Source organism: Gobius niger (assembly GCF_951799975.1).
Source record: "Gobius niger genome assembly, chromosome: 7".
NCBI lineage: Eukaryota > Metazoa > Chordata > Actinopteri > Gobiiformes > Gobiidae > Gobius > Gobius niger.
Window position 1 is genome coordinate 24,992,500 of NC_136858.1, and position 23,843 is coordinate 25,016,342.

The 23,843-nt window shown below is 40.3% G+C and overlaps 1 protein-coding gene across 21 annotated transcripts in view; it reads left to right on the plus strand.

The window, feature by feature from the left end:
• The window catches only part of LOC306965589 (neurexin-1a-like), a 300,028-nt gene that overhangs the window by 248,015 nt on the left and 28,170 nt on the right, over positions 1-23,843 (plus strand). For 16 of the 21 annotated variants that reach the window (XM_079560089.1, XM_079560080.1, XM_079560092.1 and 13 more), the window contains 2 exons: positions 3,816-3,905; positions 5,001-5,320. In XM_079560089.1, coding sequence (XP_079416215.1) covers positions 3,816-3,905; positions 5,001-5,320 — 410 coding nt within the window. The remainder of the gene's footprint in view (positions 1-3,815; positions 3,906-5,000; positions 5,321-23,843) is intronic. The other 5 variants (XM_079560083.1, XM_079560081.1, XM_079560082.1 and 2 more) reach the window with 1 other exon arrangement.

Genomic DNA, 23,843 nt, shown 5'->3' on the forward strand with positions numbered 1-23,843 from the left:
GACAAAAATATGTTCTAGCTACCAATGGGGAAACTAAAAGAGAGGCATTTTTTAAAACTTATTTTTTACTGACTGTCCTTACTGCCCTACAAACAGCTGGGGGCTGACTGCTCCCCGGGGCTCAGTTCGGTACTGACCTCTGTAAAGGGTTCACAGTTACTGAAAATGATTTAACTAGCACTCCCACATGACTCTAACATGTTGTTTCCCAGACCGAAAAAAAACACTTTCCTTTTTTTTAAAATGAACGGAGTGCAAAATCAAAATGGGAGAGGGTAGGAAGACTGCGTGCAAGCATGGTAACAGAAGACACACCAGTTGTGGCATTTGGTATTTGTTTTAGAATGAAAATTGCATAAGCGCATGCATACCCTCGATCGATAAGATTTGCCATTTTCATCTGTGCTTCATATCCTGCTTGCTACTTGGGAAGATTTAGCTGCTGTGGCGCCAAATATGTTTACTGTATGTACTTACCTGTTTAATTCAAGCATTATTCCGTTACATAAACTGAAAAGTGAGTGCTGCTGTAGTTTGCATTCACCGAGCAGAGAGAGGCTTAGTCACTTCCAAAATAAATGTAATGTATTCCTCTGTAACTCAAGCCTCAGCCAGCGCATCCGCAGAACTATTGGCTTCAAACGGGGCAGGGGCGTTCACAATCACAACGCACTTCAAATCACCCCATTCCCCAAAGTACATTTTCATTATAGATCAAAGATGACATCATTAAAGGTCCCCGGCTCCATTTGTGATGGTAAAAGACAATATGGCTCATGAGGCGTTGTTAGGAGAGCGTAAAAGTATAATAGTGGAGAAAAATGTGAGGTAAAGAAATGTATAACGGTGGTTTTAAAGGTTGTGCTTCTGACATAACGTTTGACTGTCTTGAAACTAACTCAGACTAACCTTATGTTTCGCGTATTTTTCAAATGTTCGTGGTTACAATCTGGTCAAAACAGAGAAGCAGAGGAAAGGACAAATTGGGTAAAGTGTAAGGATTGGAGCGAGCTTGACACGAGACAAATGGTTGATGTTAGAGTTCAGAGCTTCTTTAAATCGGATGTTATTGTGTGGTGTTTCCAGTTTCCTGGTCAGGGAAAAACGCTGCAAGAAAGTAATAATGGTGATCCAACAGATACAATTGCAAGATAGCGCTCGTTCTGAAAGGTGTCAAAATGCACTGAATTAAGGCAAGACACTGCAGGTGAATAGGAAAAAAAAGGAAATTTAGAGATATCAATTTACATTACTGTCATTTTATGTTTTCATATAAAAATGAGGCATTTTGTGCATGAACGTGGCCAAAATTGCCTCTATTTTGGGCAACGAAATCTGAATAACGGGAGCCAGATTAAAATGTATGGTTTCATTTTATTGACGTATTAGTAACTAAGATTTTTTCAGAGAGGATTTTTTTTGGATATCTTGTTTAGTCTTTCAATTAACTAATCATAAGTGAAAAAATCTGTAAAAACTCAAATTCCGCCTTTTTGGGGGGTTCAAAGCTGAATAAATCAGGCTAGGAATTAGATATTAAAAAATCCCCCTGAAAAGACCTTCAAAATATTGTTAAGTCCAAGACTGGAAAGTTTGGAGTCTGTGGGAGCTACTATAAGGGCTCAGACGCTGCCCGAGTGGGGCCTTCTCTCATTCAGAGAAAACAAGCCCTGAAGTTTTGTACGGAGTGCGTTCTTCGGCTCTTCCGCACCAGGCGTCTCATAGGAGGAAAAATACCATATTTGGGTGATAGCGACATCACGGGGACCCTTCGCAGCACGTGGATGTAAAATGTGTCAATATTTGTGAATGAATAAAAGCGGGAAAGACGGCCTTTCTACGCAGCACAGCAGCTACTTCCGGATTACCTCCGCCTCGCAGGCGACAAAACATCATGAAATAAACATCATTCAGGGGGAGTTTTTTAAACTCTGACATCTGAAAACTAAGATGTAAAGGGAGGAAAATAGATTACATAAATCTCCTCGTCGACCACTGCGTGAAAAAACAATACTTTCACCTGCCATGTCTCGCCTTAAACTGTAGGCTCATAATCCTCAGAATTACAGGCTCCTATGCGGTTAAAGGAATAGGCCACCGTTTTTGCACACTGAGATATATTCTTACCTTAGCTTAGACGAGTTGAAGCATATCTGTCTGGTCTTTACGCGTGTGCTCAGTCACACAAAACCATCACATCAACTCAACATGTTGGCAACATTTCCTCCTCTCCTCTATGGACCCAAACGGTGGTAAAGTTAGAAGCTCTTCCATGTTTTCCCTATTTAAATACGCTTACGTGAGTGGTTACGCGATCCAAGTATAGTCACACAAAATTAAACAGATAGCAGATGAAAAGGAGTTCTATATTGTAAGGCGTAATAATACATTAAGAGCACTTCGACGTAACTGTGCGAACGTCGAAGTGCTCCTAAGGTATTATTCCGCCTTACAATATAATACCCCTTTTTATCCGCTTGGAAAATCGTCATGTTTGTTGACTATACTTGGATTGTGTAAACGCTCACGTAAACGTATTTAAACATGTTTGTTGTTTTTGCGTGACTGAGCGCACGCATAAAGACCAGACAGGTACACATCAACTCGTCTAAGCTCAGGTAAGAACATATCTCAGTATCGAAAAACGGTGGCCTGTTCCTTTAAGATAGTAGAGGGATGGATCAGATGCAGACTTTACAGTTTTGCGGGCATATTTAAGTATACATTATCATTTCAATTTGTTGTCTGCGTGTTTGAAAGTAGACGTAAAATGATCACCGCTTTTTATGTTCTAGGGCTTGATCTAAAACACATCCACATCTCTCTGAACCTTTTAGGGTGCAAGCCAACTGTGTACCCATAGATTCAGGTCTCTTTCTCACTTGTAGCCACTTTCTTTTTTTTCTTTCACGGCAGCTATTCTCCTCAAAATCCTGGTTAGCGACCGGATCTTTTATCTGGCCCAACTGAATTAATATAGTTGATGGGACAAACATTGTCAATCTGCCGGAAGAATGGAGCGGACTGAATTCAATCTGCGCAGACAATGCCAGGGGAGAGTGGTGCGAGAGGGTGCCACTTTAGCCAGGCTTCAGTGTCTTGAGGTGATTGGGCCTGACAAAAGGGTCATGCAGAGCTCTCATTAATGCCCCAGAGGTTCTCCAATCTGCCAGCCACTTTTCAATCAAAACTTTTCCAAATCTCAAGAATTCTGAGCTTTTTGTGAAATACATGCCTTAACTTAACATGGTGTGTTCTCCTTTGTCCAAACACAGCTTTTGTCAACGCCTCTCTACTGATCTTCACAGTGATTGCACTTTAACCCTGTCTTTTCTCTGACTGTGGATGTACATTGTGTTCTACTGCATTATGGCAAATATGGTTCTTGTCATTAGGCTATTTAAATGGGGTGGGCATTTGTAATATGAAAAAAATAAAATGATAAAATAATACATTTAAATGTTAGTGGTGACAGTAATTTAGAAGTTAAAAAGATTTAAAAACTGTGTAAAACAAATGGGGGTGGAGCTTAATTTGGGCAGATTTGGGGAGAACACTAAATTGGAGGGTGATTTGTTGATAACAGTAGATTAACTTAGAAGAAAGGTTTTAGTCCAGTTACTGTCAATGAATAGATATAAATTGTTGGATAAAATAAAATAAAATGAACAAGGTTTTTGTCAAATACAGTAATGTATTAGTTAATATTGTTTTAAATAGCCAAACTATACTAAAAGTATGTGCAGTTGTGTAGCTTAACCTTTAACCTTTGACCTTACAGATTGTAACCAAGAAATGTCTCTTTAAACTTTAAGGCAACAATGATAACGAACGCCTGGCGATTGCTAGACAGCGAATCCCATATCGACTTGGTCGAGTAGTTGACGAATGGCTACTCGACAAAGGTAAAATCATTAATTAAAATTTTAAATAAATTAATTTGAACATAAACCAGTTATAGCTTTACTTTGTAAATAATTAAAAAAATAAAATAAATGTACAATTAAACTTAAAATTAAAATGGTGTGTAAAGTTAAATGTAGTATTTGAGATAATAATGTATTGATTTGATAGATAAAGCTGGTTAAATACTTAAGGTTAAAGGGACTGTAAATATAAAATAAATTTTCTCAAGTTTTTTTTGATAAAATATGTTTAAATTACAGTAGTCTTTGTAGTAAACATTAAATGATAAATGTAAAAGTGTTACTTTAGTTCTTTAGCAGTTTCTTGTTTTACACACTTAGAAGTGTTAAACAGACAGTAGCAGTTATAAATAGCCACAATATGAATTGGCACCAGAGTCCCTTTAACATGGTGTAAATACTGTATATGCAGGAGTAGAGCAAAGTTGTGTACCTTAAACCAATTGAGTGCATGCTGTGTTTGAGTATTAACAGATCATGTCCTTCACTAAATGGGAGCCCTCTTCTGATTTTGTTTTGCTTTTGAAAAGGAGCTCTCATTTCTCATGTGCCCAACCATGTCTCACTTATTTTCTTTGGCTGCTTCTGCTAAAAGGACAAAATATTAATACATTTGAAAGTTCCGCAGCCTTGCTTAGTCTAACCATCCCTGTCCTTATCTTTCTGTTTGCATGCGTCTTTGTTGATTCCTTAGTGCAATTGTATGTTTTAAGCCTCTGAAGGTGTTTTTAGTTTCGTAATGTAACAAATTGCCAATTCATTATCACTTCAGTGGTGTTTATTCTCCTTACTTTGTTGCAGTGCAACTCCCCTTTATGATTTATTAGTTCTATTGCCTTTTTGCACTCTTCCCTTTGAGAAAAACTGCATTAATCCTGTTTTGTTTTCTTTGATGTTTTTTTAAGCTTTCCATCACAATATGACAATAAATTACCAGGTTTTGGCGCTGAAACCTGTAATTTATTACTCTCATTAATCACTGGGCAAACAATATGTACTTTTTCTGTTGCTTAGAAGTGGCAGAGTCCACTCGCTCAATGCTTTTTGTGTATATGTAACATTGTTTTCCCACAGGGCGACAGCTTACCATCTTCAACAGCCAAACCACTATTCAGATCGGCGGCTGGGAGCGTGACCGCAGCAGATCATTCCAGGGGCAGCTCTCGGGCCTCTACTACAACGGGCTAAAGGTGTTCAATATGGCTGCCGAGGGGGACCCCAACATAAAGATCCAGGGCAGCGTCCGTCTGGTCGGCGAGTCGCCCTCCTCCATCACGCCTCAGTCCAGCACCACAGCCAACCGCTCCGAGACCTCCACCTCCATCATGGAGATCACCACGACAACCGCATCCAGCCGCAGAGTCAAGCAGACTACGCCCAGAGAGCCACAGCAGGTAAATGTTTGCTCTCATTTTTTACACGGTTAGGGGGTCATTCATCAAGCGTTTGCCCACGTGTAAAACGAGAAGCACGTGGCGTATATCAGTAGCAGAGTCTCTCAGTTACACATTGGACTTGGGGCCTTCATATACAGTGGGGATGAAAAGAATTTGGCCAAAATTCAATAGAAAGTCTATGGGAAACTGACCAAATACTTTTTTTCCCCACTATAGTAATACAGGCCATTAGCTTGCACTCACTATCTCGCATCTGTCTTGATAAATAACCCCCTTTGTCTCTCAAGTCCACCTCTTGTCACACTTCGTACACCATTCTAAAAGCTTACCTTAGTTTCCAGAGATAATACATTGTCTCAGACTGTCAATGCAGTTAGGGGGCCAACATCACAAAACAACTTTTACGGAGTGACGAAAAAAAGGAAGGCATGAGTTGCATTTGCCACAACAATATAAAACATTCTTTTTAACTCTTCTGTCATAAAAACACAGTAATTGGCATCCTCAATCCTTCATGGATTTATTTCATCCGCCCAACAGTCCCAGAATTCTTTGCGGTTTAATGGCACATTACCAGTCTCATATAGAAAGATGTCGGTGAAGGCTGCTGAGGTTTATCTTTGCTGTTTATTGGCTCAACAGAGTAAAAAGATCACATACTAAAGGAGTGAATAACACTACTACAGAGAAAGCACTGAAAGGGAAATGCCTGAGTATTGTGGACTAATGACTGAAGTTGGGCTGTGATTCATTTGACATTTGGAGAAGTTGCCCTTTTATAAACTGTTCTTTAAATTGGTTTTGACATTGCACTTTTTATGTGATGTTTGTCTTTTGCAATGTGTCGTCTTAAGGACACAACCATAGGCATGTCTTTGTTGAGTATGGCAGAGTGTGTGTAGGTATGTGCCTGTATGGAAAGTGTGTGTATTTGATTAACATCACAGAGGTGCTTCATCATCTTTATCTGTTTGACTGGAGATGCACTGCACCTGCAGGAGCGAATGACTCCTCAAATGTCACAGTGAGTGAAGCGGCAATCGCTCCACTTTACATACCACAAAACACAAAACAAAGTAGACTAAAATCAATTATGTTATGTCATTTATTTTGCCTTTATTTAAAGGAAAAGTCCCACTGAGATTTCATAGTCTCTTTTTCAGGGATGACCTGGCCTTAGAGAGGAAACTAATGCACATGAGAGAAAATACACACACAGAAGCCCCACCATTATCTACTGTGCTATGTTCGAGAACTTGTTTTGTGTGCGGCTATAGGTGTTTTTGACACTGGTGGAACTGGACTCCAGTAAGTACTGAGCATGTGGACCTTATTGGATTAGGGTGCTATGCATGCATAGTTAATTCACAGGAACTTCATGCATAGGCAAGACCCTTTACACAGCTGGGTATTTACAATAAAACATTGCTGAATTGCAGTTCTAATGTTCTACAATTCAGGTAAAAAGGCATGGGTTCCAGATTCGTGCTTTCACTGCAAATACACTCTGTCCAAATGAGGTTTTGCACCTACAGTAGCTGGTCTGCAGTCACTATAGCAGCAGAGCCTAATTTACCTCACCTTACCTAAGTGGGAATGTGCTGCCTGAGTGAGTGATTGACTGATGGTCATCGGAAAGCTCATTGGCCGAGCCTCGTTCTTCATTTCAGTATATATTATGCTCAATATTCTACATTTAATGACTGTTTGTCTTGGACTCCTGTACATAGGTTGTTTCAAAAGCCCATGAATAGTTAATTTCTGACTTTTTTTTCTTCATATGTCAGAGGCTTCATATAAGAAATGCCAATCTTCTTTTCAGCAGCTCCTTACATTCACAGCAGGTCACTTTACCTTTCTCTGTGGTGAATATACTCAGCCTAGAACAGTGTGACCCTGTTAAAACTGCAGCCCGTTGGTAATTTTACTCAACAAAAAAGTCAGCTGGTTTCAAATAAAATATAATTGTTCATGTATCATAAAATCATCAATTTCACAGAAAAAAATGCAGTTAGAAACGGCTTACATAAATCATTACATGGGTATGGAGCTTGTCATGGCTGTGTGAAAGCCCACAGATGCTGACAAATCATACCATAATAAATATTGATCTTGCAGAATGGTTTTCTCTGGGACGCAGCGTGACTCCTGGAGCGTCACAGGAGCGTGTAATGCAGCAGAAATATCAGACAATCGAGTGTAATTATGTGCCAGCCCCGTGCAGAGGGCGAAATCAGCACAGAGGAACCAACGGAGTGACAGACGGGAACAAAAATCTCAAGATGGACGCCTGTCTTTTACACGTTGCTTTGAGCTGATTTGGTGCATGTTTTTTATTTTCAACATGAATGATAATGTGCTTTTGTAGCAGAGTGTTTTCCTCTAGATAATTTTACAGAAAATGCCAGATCACTTTAAGACATTAGTTATAAGAGAAATAAGTGTTGTAAATGATATAGATATTAACATCCCATGGTTGCATTCATGATGTAGACTGAGATTAAGTCATGTCAGGTGGAGGGCAGGGGCTCATACAACTCTATGGGGGAAATACAGTTTTCTATGAAATCTCCAAAACTAAAATTAGCAAATGTATTTCCTCATCAGTATTTGACAATGAGTGGATTCACAAACCCGCCGTGCTATGTTTATGTCTGAAAGTCCTTTCCAATGGGCGGCATGGTAGTACAGCTAAAAGGTTCGATTCCCACCAGGAACATTCTCCCTGTGTCTGCGTAGATTTCCTCCGGGTACTCCAGTTTCCCCTACCACTAAAAACATGTACAGTAGGCCAGGATGAATGAGTGTGTGTAAAGTTGCACATGGGGGACGGCGGATGGAAATTAGCCCATGGCTACAATCCGGTGTAGCTTGTTCATTAACATGCACTGTCCCTACCAAATAAACCAATAAACAAACAACAACACTGGACAACATCACGCTGATGTTTTTGAATATTGTCATCACTTTCGAACGCCTTTCAGATAAAATAATTGGACATTGGTTTATACGTGCTAATAGAGGAGACAATGAACTTTGTGACAGTTTTTGTTTAATGTGAATCTCCCAGTAATGACTGAGAATATTAGCCAAAAACGAAGACATAAAACTCTACAGTTCGTCAATGACCATAGTTACCGCCATGACATTTTTAATTGCCATCCACCTCAATTTTAAACTATGGGCTGTTTAGAATGTTGTGATGTCACGTAAACACAATCTATTGAACATCGGAACATCATGTCTGCTTCAGACAAGAAAGAAAGTATCTTCATCGACCTCTGAAGGTATTAAAGTAGTAGACATGGTAGGTCTAATGCATTTCCATGAGCATTGTTGCTGATGAATCATTACAACTTTAAAAATATATATATTACAAAAGTACATTATTGAAGACCGTTTCTCCTTGTTTTTATGAAAGGCAGATCAAGTAAAAGGATGAATGAGTCTCAGAAAAACAGGATAAGTCCTTCAGTTTGATCAGACATGACCGTTTCCCATTGAGTGCACCCCCTGTAGCACAGAACTGACTCTCCACTTATAAAGATAGCATAAAACGACATGGCTCATTCACTGTCCTATCTGTGCTACAGTCAGAATTTTAACCATTGTCCAGTGGTTCCATCTGGCTCTGATAGCCAATGCAATTCAGCCTCTTGCTTTTATTTCCTAAGAGCCTCACATTACTGAGACTGGTACATTTTTTAGTATGGCAGCTCCCGGTGGAGAGGAAATGGCACTCAGCATATCTTGGCGAATTGAAGCTTAGCGAAAATGGTGAAGGGAAAAATATAGATCAGTCTGTCCAAGTGTAGCTGGATTCAACCTAACCGGCAATATGGATCCAAGACCTGCGGCAAGCCTTTCTACAAGAAGAAATAGACATGTAACATATAACAGTTTCACAGGCCACACAACACATTTTATATACAGTATTAGCAATTCTAGTAATGCGACGCAGCTAAAGGTAGTCTTATATGGAGAGTATTGTATTTTCTTTGGTTGAGGGTCCACATTTATTGGCTCTGTTCGTCCATCTCGTCAAAATGAGCTGCTTTATGTGAAAGTAAAATAAATAAAAACGATTATTGAAGGATGCAGAGTTAAAAGAATCATTGCACAGCTTCCATTTTTTTTGTCATTTCTCAGACCACCGGGTGATCACTCAAGCTTGAATAACAGGAAGAATATCATCTAGGCATTCTCACGTCTAATCAAGGAAGAAACGGGCCATGGGTGAAAAGCTGATGAGTCAGAATTGTTTTAATAATAATAATTTGGGATCTTATTTAGCAAGAAATTAGTCCTGCTGTTTTTGAATCTAGTGACGAAGACGCTCCACCTCGACGCCGTGTATTTTTGGCTTGTTAACGCAGAGTGCTGTATTTTGTTCCTTGAGCTGTTGCAGAGGCTTGGCTGCACTATTATGCTTTATTGACACGGCAGTCCTTAGCGGCAGTGCCTGGTTGCATCCAATTAAAGTTTTCATTAACAGTAGATGCACATGCTGTAAAAGTGAATACACTATTTACTCGCTAACACGGACACTCAACATTTCTATTTTGCATTAATAACAAAACAGTGTTTAGACAATTTCTCACCCACTGCTGCTAATTGGGGCACTGTCAATGTTTGGAGTAAATTTGATAACTTATTCACTTCAATACCTGGGAGACAATTATAGTATTGTGCTACATTTGAAATAAAACTCTTCAATAGTTTTCATTAAGAGTGGTACAAACAGTCATGACTTGGGCGCTTTCCTGCCCAGACACCATTGTTGCATGCATCGACTGTATTGACTAGTTTTCTTCCACAAAACAGAAACAAACATCAGGAAATTGCACTGAAAATCCCTTTGAAATTTGAAGCCATAAATAACTATAGCCGGTGTAAAGATTTTGACATGTTATAGGGCAAAATGTCAGCTTTAAAAGACAGCATTTAATACCAGATGATACTTAATCAAAAGCCCTCAGAGATAAGAGATAGAGCCCTGTGTCGCTGCTCGCCTCCAGCTCAGAAAAACGAGCAGCGGCTGCTATCTCGCACTGCCATTGAGAGCTGTTGACAGTGATGGATCCTCACCTGCACCAATCCGTATTATCAACCAGGCCCAGCGCGCGCACACACACACACGCACGCACACACACACACACACACACACACACACACATGCACGCACACTGTATAAATCCCATTGTGCTCATCGAGAGGGAAAGAGTGTGCCAACAGTTGTTTCTGCAAAAACATCCTCTAAAGTTACACTGGCGAAGACAAGGACAAGGTGCCGAACTTTTTCATTGCACCATTGAGCAAGTCGACAAAAATATTGTTTTTATATCTATTATCAATGTCTTTTAGTATTTGTATTGGCAGTTGTGCACTTCACTGTAATATTGCAATAATTCCACTTGCAACAACATAACAACAGTATTATACACTTTCATGATTAGAATCTATATCGGGTCCTCTACTCTACTAAATATTGAAGCTCTGTGACACTAAGCGCATGTGTCATTAATTCTTGAGTGTTAACATTCATTTTTAATCTGTAAAATTAACCTTTCTGACTTAGCAAAAAGCTTTTATTTGGCTCGGGACTTTATTGAGGTAGTGCTTGATCGCTTAAATATATTCATAAGCCTGTCTTACACTGAGGTCAACATGATTTTTTTTTATGCACACTTGTCCGACACTCATAATTCTTTCATCTCCTGTTCGTTTTGGACAGTTTTATCTTTATAGCGTGTTGCTTCTTGCAGTTTTAACAAATACTGATAAGGGGCTGTTTCCCAGTACAATATATAGCCACGAGACAGCGTCATTGTTAGCGAATGGCCAATTGGCCTCATAGTTGTGGTGAATTAACCCTGGGTGAGGGGGGTAACGGTTATTGTGGGAGAGGGAAGAACAGTGAGATCACATTGTGCGGCCCATTTCATTTACAGTCCCCGTACACAGCCCAGATCAGTATCACACTGTCACACTGTAACATAAAGTCACATGATAGGGGCTGCACCAGGGCTGGCCGACACATACAGTCTGCAGAACATTCTACACATTTTATTAACACTTCTTATTTGTCCAGTTCTTACACATGGATCACTGACACGTTTCTGTTACTTAAACGGAATTTATCGCGCCATCTGGTCTTTTTTCCCCCTTTTTTTTATTTCACTCATGCGTTCTTGTTTTAAGAGCAGGGAGCAGCCACTACATTGGGTTGCGTGTTTTTTTTTGTTTTTTTTTTTTTACTTTTGTAAACAGTTGGCCAAGCTATTGCTGCAGCATATGCTACAAAAGCCCAACTGTGAGTGTCTGTTGTTATTATCATTATTTATTTATTCATTTGCTGGCCGCCCAAAGGTTCTACGGCCCACCTGGGAAACATCCCAACCCTCTCGATTACTCAGAACACCACTGGGTATAGGCCTGGTTGAGACTGGTCAAATGGTAGGAAGGAAGGAATAACTTTTTTTGTATAGCGCCGTTCACAGACATGGTCACAAAGCGCTTTACATGGGACGGTTATACATTCACTACATTCTCGGTGGTGGTAAACTACGTACTGTATGTAACTTCACACATCTGCGCCAACGGTCCCTCTGACCACCACCATACTTTCACACACACACACGTTCACACAATCTTGTACTTCTATCTTAGTGGGGACATTCATAGACATAATGTATTACCCAGACTGTAACCCTAAGGTTATGGGATCCCTAACCTTAATCCTAACCCTAATCTAAACCCAATTCTAACCCTAAACCTAAAACCACATCTTGACCCTCAAACAGTCCTTCAAATAAGTGAGGACCACCCAAAATGTCCTCACTTTACAAAAATGTCCTCACTCTGTTGGTTAAAAACTTCAAACTGGTCCTCACAATGTCGTAATTACAAGAACACACACAAACACACACTGTTAGGGGAAACCTACGCAGACACAAGGAGAACATGCAAACGCTGCCCAGAAAGGCACCGCCCAGGTGTGAATAGAACCAAGGACCTTCTTGCTAAGAGGCAGGTAGTGCAGGAACTCAAAGCACTCACCCATTCATACTCTCATACATACACCAGTGTACGCAGACACTGGAGGAAAGTTGGGTGAAGTGTCTTGCCCAAGGACACAACGACAGTGGGCACCTGCAGGAGCCGGATTTTTTTTATTTATTTTTATCAAGTTTATACTACAAGTTACACAAAGTCGAATTCTGCCTTATTTAAATTGCAGCATACCCCAAATGCTCTTCTTGACCAGAATGAATGGGTTTGAGGATACAGTGAAGCGGTCTATTTCATTTACAACCAAAGCACACAGCCCTGTTCCAGTCCAGCAGCTTCCTAACGCTTGTATTTTTCTTGGTTCGGAGTCTGGGGGCACAAAACCTACTATTTCTATAACTCACATGGATAAAGGAAGATTTGACATGCTGCTCTGCTACACCTTCATTGCACTGTCTGGATACTGGCCAGAGTCGTACAAATAATAAACTTAGTGCCACGGTAATCTAGTTGGAGAAAAAGCCCTCTGTATCCTAGCCGCCAATAACTGCAGCATCTTTTCTCTTTTAATCATCCATGCACTGTGTCTTCTCACTCGATCTACCTCTACCTTTAGGCACTGCTTAGATAGTCTTGATAAAGCTGTGGGATTATTGTTTTACAAGATCCGGCTGCAATAAGTCTTCACACCCAGTCTAGATTTAGTGCTAATCCTGCACAAATCAGTATGCAGACCCCAGACTTATCTGAGGAGCCGAAGTCACCTCAGGCTTAAATAGAACACTGACTTTAAATTGTCTAATATAGCTATGACATCTAGTCTTACTTTGGGTAGTTTTAAGACTTGCCATTAATCACAAGTTATATATGTTTTGCCGTTAAAGTCCTTTACTTTGCCTCTGAAGTTGGGCTTACACTGTGCAATCTTCAGGGTGATTTTGGCACAAATATAGATCACACAAAATGATAAAGTCGGGCCAATCTCCAGCTTCACCTTGCGCCTCTGCTGTGCACTGAACAGGGGGCTTCAAGCTGCCATTACTTTCTGAGAAGTTTGACATTTGTCATGAGCTGTGGGGGCCTCGTGCTGCGGTAGTATGTCCACAGAGGAAACACAGGAGGCACAGAGGTGAGTGAGAGCCCCAAACCAATGAGAATGTCTTTTCTTATCGTATCTAAACCCAAAAGTTAGCAAAAGTCTATTGGCTATTGACTCTAATTTAAGCGTGGCTACTTTTCTGTAGATTTTTATTTGCTGATAGGCCTTGCCAACTGTTTAATGCTAATGTTAAAGTGTTTGAACACGCTGTAAGATGAACTTAACGTTTTCCCAGTACCACCACATGCTGCGCAGGTCATGCCACTCGTACAGTGTGAGCAGGTCAGCCGTGCCTTATTACTAAGCACAGTGTCAGCACCTCCACCGTGGACTCAGGCTTAGAGATTCTTCTCATTTGTGCTTCAGTCACACAGTGTGAGATGCTGATTAATTTGGCACACTCGAAATCACGCTGAATATCTTAGTGTAAGCCCTGCTGAAGCATTATTTGCAATTTCCATTGAACAGCAATTTTCTCAGCAACTGACTGTTCACTTACAGAATTATGGTCATTGATTTGAACAACTGTGAGTTTCACCAAGCTGACAAGTGTCTGTTTTTGCTTGTGTGTTTTGAGAGCTTTCTTTTCAGGTGAACACGGATTGTTTTTGCTACACTATAACATCACACAAAGCCGACACGTGAGAAGTTTGTTCCACCTTTGTTTCACTACCCACTGTTACATCTGTTACCAAAACAGCCCTGGAGAACTACATGTTTTGTGATGAGCCTTTGACTTGACAACTAAATCCTTTTGTTATGTTTGTTTGTTTGTTTACTGGTTAGATAAATAATTCCTCTGGCTGGAAGAATGTAGAATTCCTTGTTTTGAAAGAGCCTACATACAGTGAATGCAATTTATTGTCTGTATATAATGAATGAAGTGCATTGTTTGAATAGGAATGCAGAAGTTAGTGACCAGCTTCCTACAACTTACTCTCAGCATCTCTAGAGAATACATAAAATGAGTATTCCTACACTAGCATGTCTCCTGTTCAGCTTTTGATACGGAGACCACGACTGAATCCGTGTTGTAGTTTTCGGGACTGGAACAGCAGTGGTTTTGAAATGACTGGTCCCACTGTCAGATGCCTTATTGATTTTTCAGCCTCGTCTCATATTTATTGTTTTTCTGTCCTTTAGAAGTATACCTTGATGTCACTGTGTAGCCAAGCTCAAGAAACAGTATAGCAGAAAATAGCTGTATTTGTAGCTATCATGTGAAATCAAAAGATTGCTAGAAGTAATGGATATAATGTAAAGGATCTGGTGTATTTTGCAAGTAGCAGCACATGGAATTATACGTTTATGATGCAATTACATTGGCAAATATATACTTTACATCCATCTTCTTCTACAGTGTTACAGTTTGCAATAGCCAGGTTTTAGATTTTTGGAACAGTGAGCGCATCAGTGGGTCAATCAGTGTAAAACAGCCGGTGCTCTTTAATGCAAGCAAAAAGAATCACTTACAAGAAGGAGAAAAAGAATTATGAGGCACCTAGACTAGAAAATGACTCAGAGAAAATGTACCATGAAACCTGAGTTGGGTGGGAATTTGGGTTGCCATTGATTTCTGGACAATTCTTGGTAAAATAGTTGGAAAATTGGCATCCAAGACTAAAACGCCTCCATTACCAAGTTCTGCGTCTTATTGCAATGCATATACAATAGAAGGAAAGAAAATCTTTGCATTAATAGCATTTAGGATACACGCCAAGTACTACATTAAACGTTTCCAAGTTAAAGTCAAATAAGAAATGAAAAACCTTTATATTAATTTGATTACAACGTGTCTTAAAATGAAAAAATATACATATAGGTATATACAGTCTTTACCAGGACAGACCTATTGTGGATTGTGCTCTTCTTTTTTCGTGCCTTGCCAGCTTTACTCCCATTTTTGTTTCGAAATGTAGTGCGATTGTGGGTGGTCTTTTAGCTGTGGTGGTGCCCCAGGGCTGGTCATAGGGTGCAGACCCGCTCCAAGCTGACAGATGGCAGAGTAGGTAGCAGTGTCGACCTGCGCTGGCCCTGAGCTCAATATGTTCACTACCAGCAACGCACTTTATCCATCATCTTGATCTGGATCTGCCCTTCACCACTGCCTTGTGCACACAGCAGACATGTGACTCGCCCACTGCACCGTGGCCAGGGCTCATGCCTCTGCCAGCAAACATTAGCGCTTTGCCGGCTTAATCTTGGGCTCTGATGATGGTTTAAGTAATCCCAGCCACTTATTGTTATTATTGTGGATTGTGATCAATAGAGCCAATCGCTAGTTCAAATCCAGATTATGGTGCCATTTTATGTGTTTTCTGACAAGAAAAGTTTAATTTCATCCAAACTAGGTAGAACATTTTACATTTGAACTAGATATCATTATTATATTTTATGATAACATCTTGGCACAGTATGTATCTACCGTATTGTAACAAAATCAATGCTTTATGGAGTTATATGCTTTTGGAAATATGTCTAGACACTCGCAAGTCTGTCGAGAGTCAGCATCTTTCCGTATGTAAATAGATTTGGCGATGATGAAACAGGAGCAATGTCTTGTAAGTTCTTGGATATTGAGAGTTCGTCTTCTGAGTAATACCGCGAATAATAATGGTCATGCAGGTCTTTTTCTATGGATTTGAACATGCTGTACATTCTCTGTAGCTTAAAGGGGGTAGATGCAAGTTAGTCATTTTATACTCACTACTGCCACCTCAGGTCATACCTGTAACTGCAGCTTCTATATTACGCTCATGCATGACGTACTTCTGACCCGAATTAACACCTTTTTGAGTGACAGTGCGGGATTTTAGAGGCAGTTGTGGTGAATAGGTCAGGGCTCATTCTACACCTTAGGACATTGTTGGAACATGTGCGTAGGGGGAGGATAATACACATGACGCACCTGCATTTGTGCACAGTTTAAGTGTGCGGGTAAGTGTGTACAATTCCCGGCTGAGTCACCAAGGCCATTACAGGTTCATGTATAGTTTGAAAATAAATGGATTGGTTCCGTGGCTGGGGTTTTCTGGCTCCGCATGTCAATTTCCCATTTAGTTTTCAAAAAATGAATGGGAAATTGACTTAAAATGAATGAGAATTTTACATTTCCTGTTTTACCCTCTCAAGGCATTGAACAGCTGAGTGTTCGAAGCTGACAGCATGAGATGGGGGAGTCCAGATTGTCTCTGTTTGGATGATGCAACGTACAGAATCCAAAGCCTTTCATTTATAAAACACAGAGATACCCATTGACAGATTCACAACATGTCTGTGCAGCATATTGAGGTTTCAAAGGACATTTGTTGTTTTAATTGAACTGAGTATTAGGACACCTGTTACATACGATAAAGACGGTTCCCACTTGAAGTCTGTACAAACATTGTGTGCGACAGACGAGCCGGCGCTATGGGCTTTTAAACTCTGATCAAGAGAGGACATTTTCTTCATGTAAGCCTGAGACATTTCAGATTGCACTGATTATGAAATGAAGTTTTGAACTGCAAAAACTGCTCATTATTTTCTCCGTTAAGAAGCTTCACTCATTCAATGCTTAGAAAGTTGCCAAGGTTAGTTTTTGAGCAATGTGCAGCCCCCAAAAACTTCATCTGTAGTCCTACATCTTCAAAGTTGCTAGACAATATCTCTGTGGACGTTTATGAACTTGTGAGGCATAAATGATAATTTGGCAAAAAAAAAGAAACACCAGATGTCCTTTCTGGTGAAGCTCTCTGTCTTTATTCAACAGTAAATATTGATAGCTTCATTTGAAGGGAGATCCCAAGGAGTTAATAGGAATTGAGTTGACTTCCTGACGGTCTGACGTAAAATATATTATTGACCTTATTTTGCGAGCCTTCGTTTTTCATCATTAAGTGTTAGACAGTGCTTGTCATGCATTCATTCTGAGTCAGTTCACTAGGACCAGATTCTGTAAAATCAAATCTAATGTGATGAAACAATGCATGAGATAGTGAAGAAGTGCCCCCAGTGATCTGGCCTCAATGATGTCACAGGCAGTCTATGAACACAGGATTGATATATTTAGCATTCCTTGCACTGTTTTCTATTGCTCACATTGTCTGAATGATATTTGCAGGCCTGGTGCATAGGGATCTGATTATGAGCGTACTCTGTGGGAGCTACACTCGCCCGGGCTGCTGTTGTAAGGGCAAAGCTGCTCTGCCTCTTTCCTCGTGTCATGTTTTTGCAAACGTTACACCTGGGAATTGGCCCAATGCATTCATCTCCGGCGTGATGGCATCTATATTAGGATGACAAATTTGCTGCTGTCTCCAGATGAGGGACTGGGACTACACGTCAAGACACAGGTAAAGTCAGAGAGACAGTGATTTGTGGCCGCGCTGAAGATCTCTTTCCCTTTTGCTCTTTGTTCTTCAAAACACACAAAGGCAGTTGTTTAGATTTGTCAACTATTTTTAGGATTTTGAAGGGAAAGAACATAAAAATGAAAAATTATACAGTCAAGAGAGTTATTCCTAAGAATACTTCCATTATAGTGCTACATTTTACAATTTATAGAAGGCTCTTCTTACAATCTGAATTCTATAACATGTTAGAAAGGTGTGCAGTACGGTGTGCATTTTAGGACATGCTCATCATTAAAATGAGATGCACATATTGTAGCCGACACTGGGAAAAATACAGTAAGGAGTATCGATTCCAAATATCTGATACCTGTTTTGGCTGTCACTGTTTTAAATGCACAACTTCCAACAACTAAATCTCAGTGCTGACATGCTGCACCTCATTTTGAAGCTCTGAAACTGGAGAGGTGACACTTGGTAAATTTCGTTTTGATCACCATGCAAAACTGCTAACAGCAGCATGCTAATGCTAGCGTCAACTAAACAAGGCTGGGTTAGGAACTACAGTAACTGGTTCACCTAAAGTAATGAAATAATATTGGCCACGCAGTGTTTGTGTCTGTAATTTACAGTAGGTTATGAAATGATGGTTAAAGAGTAACTGATACTGTATAAATATATTTGTATTGTACTAGTAGTAAAGATCATATGTAACCCAATGGCCTGTGTCATGTAACCAGGGATATTTAGTGTAGAAAGGCCAGTGATTCTTGTTTGATATTTTTCCATTACAGTGTATTAATAGAAAACCCTTTGATATGTAACATCTTGTTAAGATAAGACAAGGCTATTGAGCTCACAAATTAAGAAATGAGGACCATTCAGTTTTTCACTCAGAGCAAGCTGCTTTTTAGAAAGTGTCTTGGTATCGGTTGGTACTGGATATTGGTAGATAATCAAATCCCCAGTATCAGTAACGGTCTCAGAAGCAAAAAGCTGGATTAGTGCATCTCTAATTTAAATTATATACTGTAATCACATGCATCATTCTCACGGGCATTGGTGAGGTAAGTTCTGCTACCACAAGTGCCCCATGGGTTAGACTGACACCATCACACTTCAACATACACATTCATAAAGGTGACATTAGCAGATGCTTTGTTCCAACACGCAACATCTATTTTTGAGGAGAGTGGCGTACAAACTAAGTATCACTGTGTATAGAAACAGGGTTGTACAGGGTTATTTTATTGTTATTCTTACCCCCCTGCTTTTCCCCAGTGTATGAAATTCCTCTTGGGCAGTTCTTCGCTCTCAGGCCAGATTACTACCAAGCCACACAGCTCCAGATTCGATTTAAGATAACAAAAATATCAGTGCATCCGGAGGGGGAAAATGCTTCAGCGCCGACAGATTTCATTTATCTGAAGAAGTGTGAAAGAGAGGATAACTGGAAAAGGGACAAAGATCCAGCCATGTAATGCACTTGTGTCGAATAGTGTTTCTGCATAGGAATAGCTGCGCATAATGAGCCAACCCGAAAGAGTGGAGCGTAGGAGGTAGATGGAAGCTGATAGTGTCTTATGAATTCCGTATTAAGATTTTTATCATTGAGGGCATGTAGCTATAACAGAAAGACAAGCCTGCTCTTGTGTAATCTGATGCTAACTGGATGCGGCACCGCTAGAGGTGACTGCAGCTTTTGTTACGAATACACTGTGTTGATTAGAAATCCAAATAATAGCTTTTAAGAAATGATTAGTGGAGTGTTTTGGTTGTTAGATATAGTATAGTATAGTATATATATAGCCCTTTTCTATGCATTGTTGACATCTGCAAAATGACTCAATTCAAAATACTGTCATTCCACTTTTTCTTCTCGAGAATCCTTTATTTATTTGCCCATCTTGCGCAGCTAGATGTGACTTTATCATTAATTAGAAATCCTAATAGCAACTGTTCATAAATGATCACAGTGAGGAGTCTTGGGTCAGGAGTGAACTGAATTATCCACCAGTCGCCCGCTGTGACTCACTTACTGGCATGGCAATAATAATGTGACACAGACTGGGAAATCATGTCTGTGCCCACGCAGCTAGACAGGGAGCCCACTCACCTCGGTGGCGCTCCTCTATTGTCTGCGTATATGTTTGCTGCGAGCTGCGTCTCCGCCATGTGTTTTTCTAGAGAGAAGTGAGCCGAGCGGGTCCTGGGGGGAGATTTGAGAAGCATCTACAAAGTGGTGCAGCCGTGCCTTGAAGCCGCCATATTCAAAGCAGTTGTTGCTCTGCGCTTCGGGGAGTGAATGCAGAGAGTGTAAAGAGGGCACAGGCGCATTGTGTACATTTTGAAGCAGCGCTGTAATTACCTAACATCATCTTCTCACAGTACAGCGCACCTTTGCACCTCTACATGTCCCCCACAGGCTATGATGGTATACAGTGAAAGCCTACATTTCTGTAAGAACTATCCAGCTAACAATCAACATGAATGGGGATAGGTCCTTCTTTCTTTCATTTATATATTCTTTTTTTGCTTTCTTTCTTTTCATCCATGTCTATTTCTGAATGTACTGATTTACTTTTAAGCATTGATTTTCAAGTGGTTACCCTTTTTGACCCACAGTGACTTAAAGCAGTACTGAGTAGCCATAATAAATCGTATGGTTGATGTGATGATTGGGGGGGGGCTTTCATCTCATGCTTGCAACTTTCCCTGCTCCGACCCGGAGGTGCAATACACACTAATAGAATCACAAAGAAGAAGCTAACAGGCTAACGGGCAAAGCTAACTGTGGGCTAGCGCCACTTTAGCAGTATTTAGAGCCAAGTTTAAGCGACAAAGTTATCTCCATTGTGTAATTGAGTTGTGGCACAATGTTCATTATCCCTCTCTCCCTTTGTCTTTTCTGTCAGCGTAGTGTTTACTCTCACGGACAATTAATGGGTAAAAAAAACATGCTACAACAACAGCAGTGGCGCTTATGGCCTCTAGGGGCATGAGTTACTTAGTTCTGCTTTAAAGGCGCACTATGCAACTTTCTATGTAAGTAAAAAAGTAGATATTAGTGCGTATTTGACCTTTCAGTAACCTAATGGCAGCTTGGGTGGTTAGCGTAGCACCATCCAAGACGCTCCATGATCAATTGATTTAGGATTTCTGGTAGGTTTTCACTGCTAATTGAACCGTCTCCATGGCTTCGCATACATTTCATTCCGAAAACCAGAAATCTTATAAAAAAAACTTGAAATTAAGTTGATCCTTAAGCATCATAGGAGCCTCAGGGATGAAAAGTAAAGGCGTTGAGCTAACCACCCATACAGCCACTAGGTCAAATATGCGCTGATATCAACTATTTTTAAGTTTTTGCCCACCAACTGCAGGTCACCAGTTAAAACTCAGTGTACATTATAGTGTAAGGGCATGATGGTATGTAACAGTAACATTAAAACATACTTCTAGACATTGCTGGATGTTGCATTGGAAGACTACAATGCAACATTGTAATTCTGCTTTCCATGTAATAAACTGGGTTATGATCACAATTCCCCACGACATATTTCTGAACATCAGCCCTGAGCGGCTCGCTTCTTCCTCTGCCCCAATAACATGAGCCATAGTGTCCAAACTTACTTGTACTGTATATGTAGGCTTAGGTTCCTGCATGGTGGGGGTTTTCTTGTTCCGTGCTGTGGAAGTGATCCTCCCTGGGCAGCTCATCTGATCCCATGATGTGGTTTTGGCCCTGGGTGGAGCAGGTGTGACGCTGCCTCCTGCTCCTTGTTAGAGCCGCTCAGCCCTACAGGAAGATGTATGGCACAGACAAGAACATGCGGGTGCCAGGGGAGAGAGATCATGGAGGGCCTCGAAGCACTGTGTTTTTAATGACACTCTCATTCTCAGCCTTGGGGTCTAGTCACATACAACACCAGCTGCTTTTAAATAAAGAACAAGCTCACTCCCAACCGCAATGAAGCCTCACAAGGTAGACAGTAAAAAAAAAAAAGCTGTCTCGTTATTGGTGTAAGAAACTAAAGAGGGAGAGACAATAAACGCACCTGAGAAACACACGCTGCTTTACATTGAGAAGTGTTTTGTTGTGTGGCTTGAATAGGCTCTTATTGTCTATTGGATTTTCAGACATTCAGGTTAAATAGTCAGACAGCTGGATTTACCAAAGCACATACTCAGGTTGGTGACTTTGAATTTCAGTTAATTTTATTTGATCAGGGACAACGCACAAAAGACAAATTGAAGAGGTATCGTGTGCCAGGTTATAACAATGTTATTTTTAAAAGAAAAGGTTCAGAACATTTAAACAGAATACAAGGACACATTACTTCACTAACATCACAAAAGCACTTTACACTTCAAGAAAGTATAACTCACTCACAGTTTACACCGTTCATATCACAGTCATTCAGCGCATGTGTGCAGAATATCCCACGACATGGTGGACGGAGACGCACACTGAAATACCTGAGCGTCCAGGTTGGATAGAACTGTAATTCGGTTAATTCAGCCTGATGACTGAGTAACTTTTCACACCCTTTGCACTGTTGTTTGTGTCTCCACCCTCTTCAATATTTAATTTTCTCTCGCCAACCTAAGCTCGGAGGAAGTAATTTGGTTAATCAGGAAACATGGCTGTTTTGATTTATCGGACATGGTTAATGAATGCAATGATCTAAATTAATTATTTAAGCTGTCTTGACCTATGTAGGCATTGACAAAAGAGTGAATATATTCAGGTTTACTATTGCAGCAACACATCATCAGTACTAACCTGTCTCACGATGATCCTAACCCAGCTCACGTCTCCTATTAGTGGGTGAACAATCCAACACTTGGAATGTTTGGAAGTAACAAATACATGAGCAATATCATCACTGTGTCATTGTAATTGGTAAGATGAGTTTGCTTCCTGAATTACTTTATTAGGGTTAAGTCTTGCCTTTGTAAAAAGACGCTACACTGCAGATAGATACCGATTGCTGCCCGTTCTGCTTTCCCTTCCTCATAAATGGAGCACGTCTTACAGCATGAGCTCCATTACAGTTAAAAATACCTCTATTCACCCTCTTCTCTGCTTAGCGTCCATCACGGCTGCAGTCCCACCGTCCTGTCACCAGTGTCTTGTTTCACCACTAGATCTTTTGTCTTCACTTTGGCAGAGCAACCCTCGGACGCAAGATGTTTTCAGCACGATAAGCATCTTACATTGATATAAGCAAAATATACTGCTATTCTTACCAAAGCTGCGGCGGCGATAATGTTATTCTATTGTCTCGCAGCTAAAGTGTTGAGTGAGTGCGTGACGTTGATGGCTTGGCAGACCAGCGGTAGGGAGAGAGTGGGCGAAGGCCAGGCAATACGCACAAATTCAACTCAACGTCTCGGAGCCCACACGGTTTCATTATTCAGTGGGAATCTATTGAGCATCTGGGAGTAAATTATTCATCAACATCGACCTAGTTCCAGGGTGCTAACTTAGATACTTGGATGTCATCAGGCGCTGTGATAAGATGCTGCTGCTGCTGCTGCTGAGAGGGAGATCTAATGTCGGTAAACAAGGCTTGTATACATATCCCAATGAACTCTACTCACCATTTTGTTTTTGTGTAGGATGCGGGTTCTTAAACTGTGGACACGCTCTAGTTCTGGCAGAGCACAGAAGTCTTATGCAGTGCTCATCTAGGTTCAACTTCATCTTATTGATTACAAAATGTTAACTCTAACTTTGTTATATCCTAGTTTTGTAGCGTCTACAGCAGGGTTCCCCATCTAAATCAGCTCGAGGTCTGAAAAACTTTTCTTTTGTAACTTTCGATATTTGTCCACTAGGATCCGGATATATGAAGTTATTGCTCTTGAAAATGTTAAAACATGAGCACAGGTTGTCTATTTACAAAGCAGAACTGATTGATGAATCAAAAATGTTATTTCAATGTTATTCAAATTGTTTAGATCATTTTTAATTTAGGCTTTGAAATTAAGTATATGACAGAAGAATTTAAACTCTGTAACAAGTGAACATGATTATTACTTTCCCCATAATCATCCTTTGTACAGATTAGAA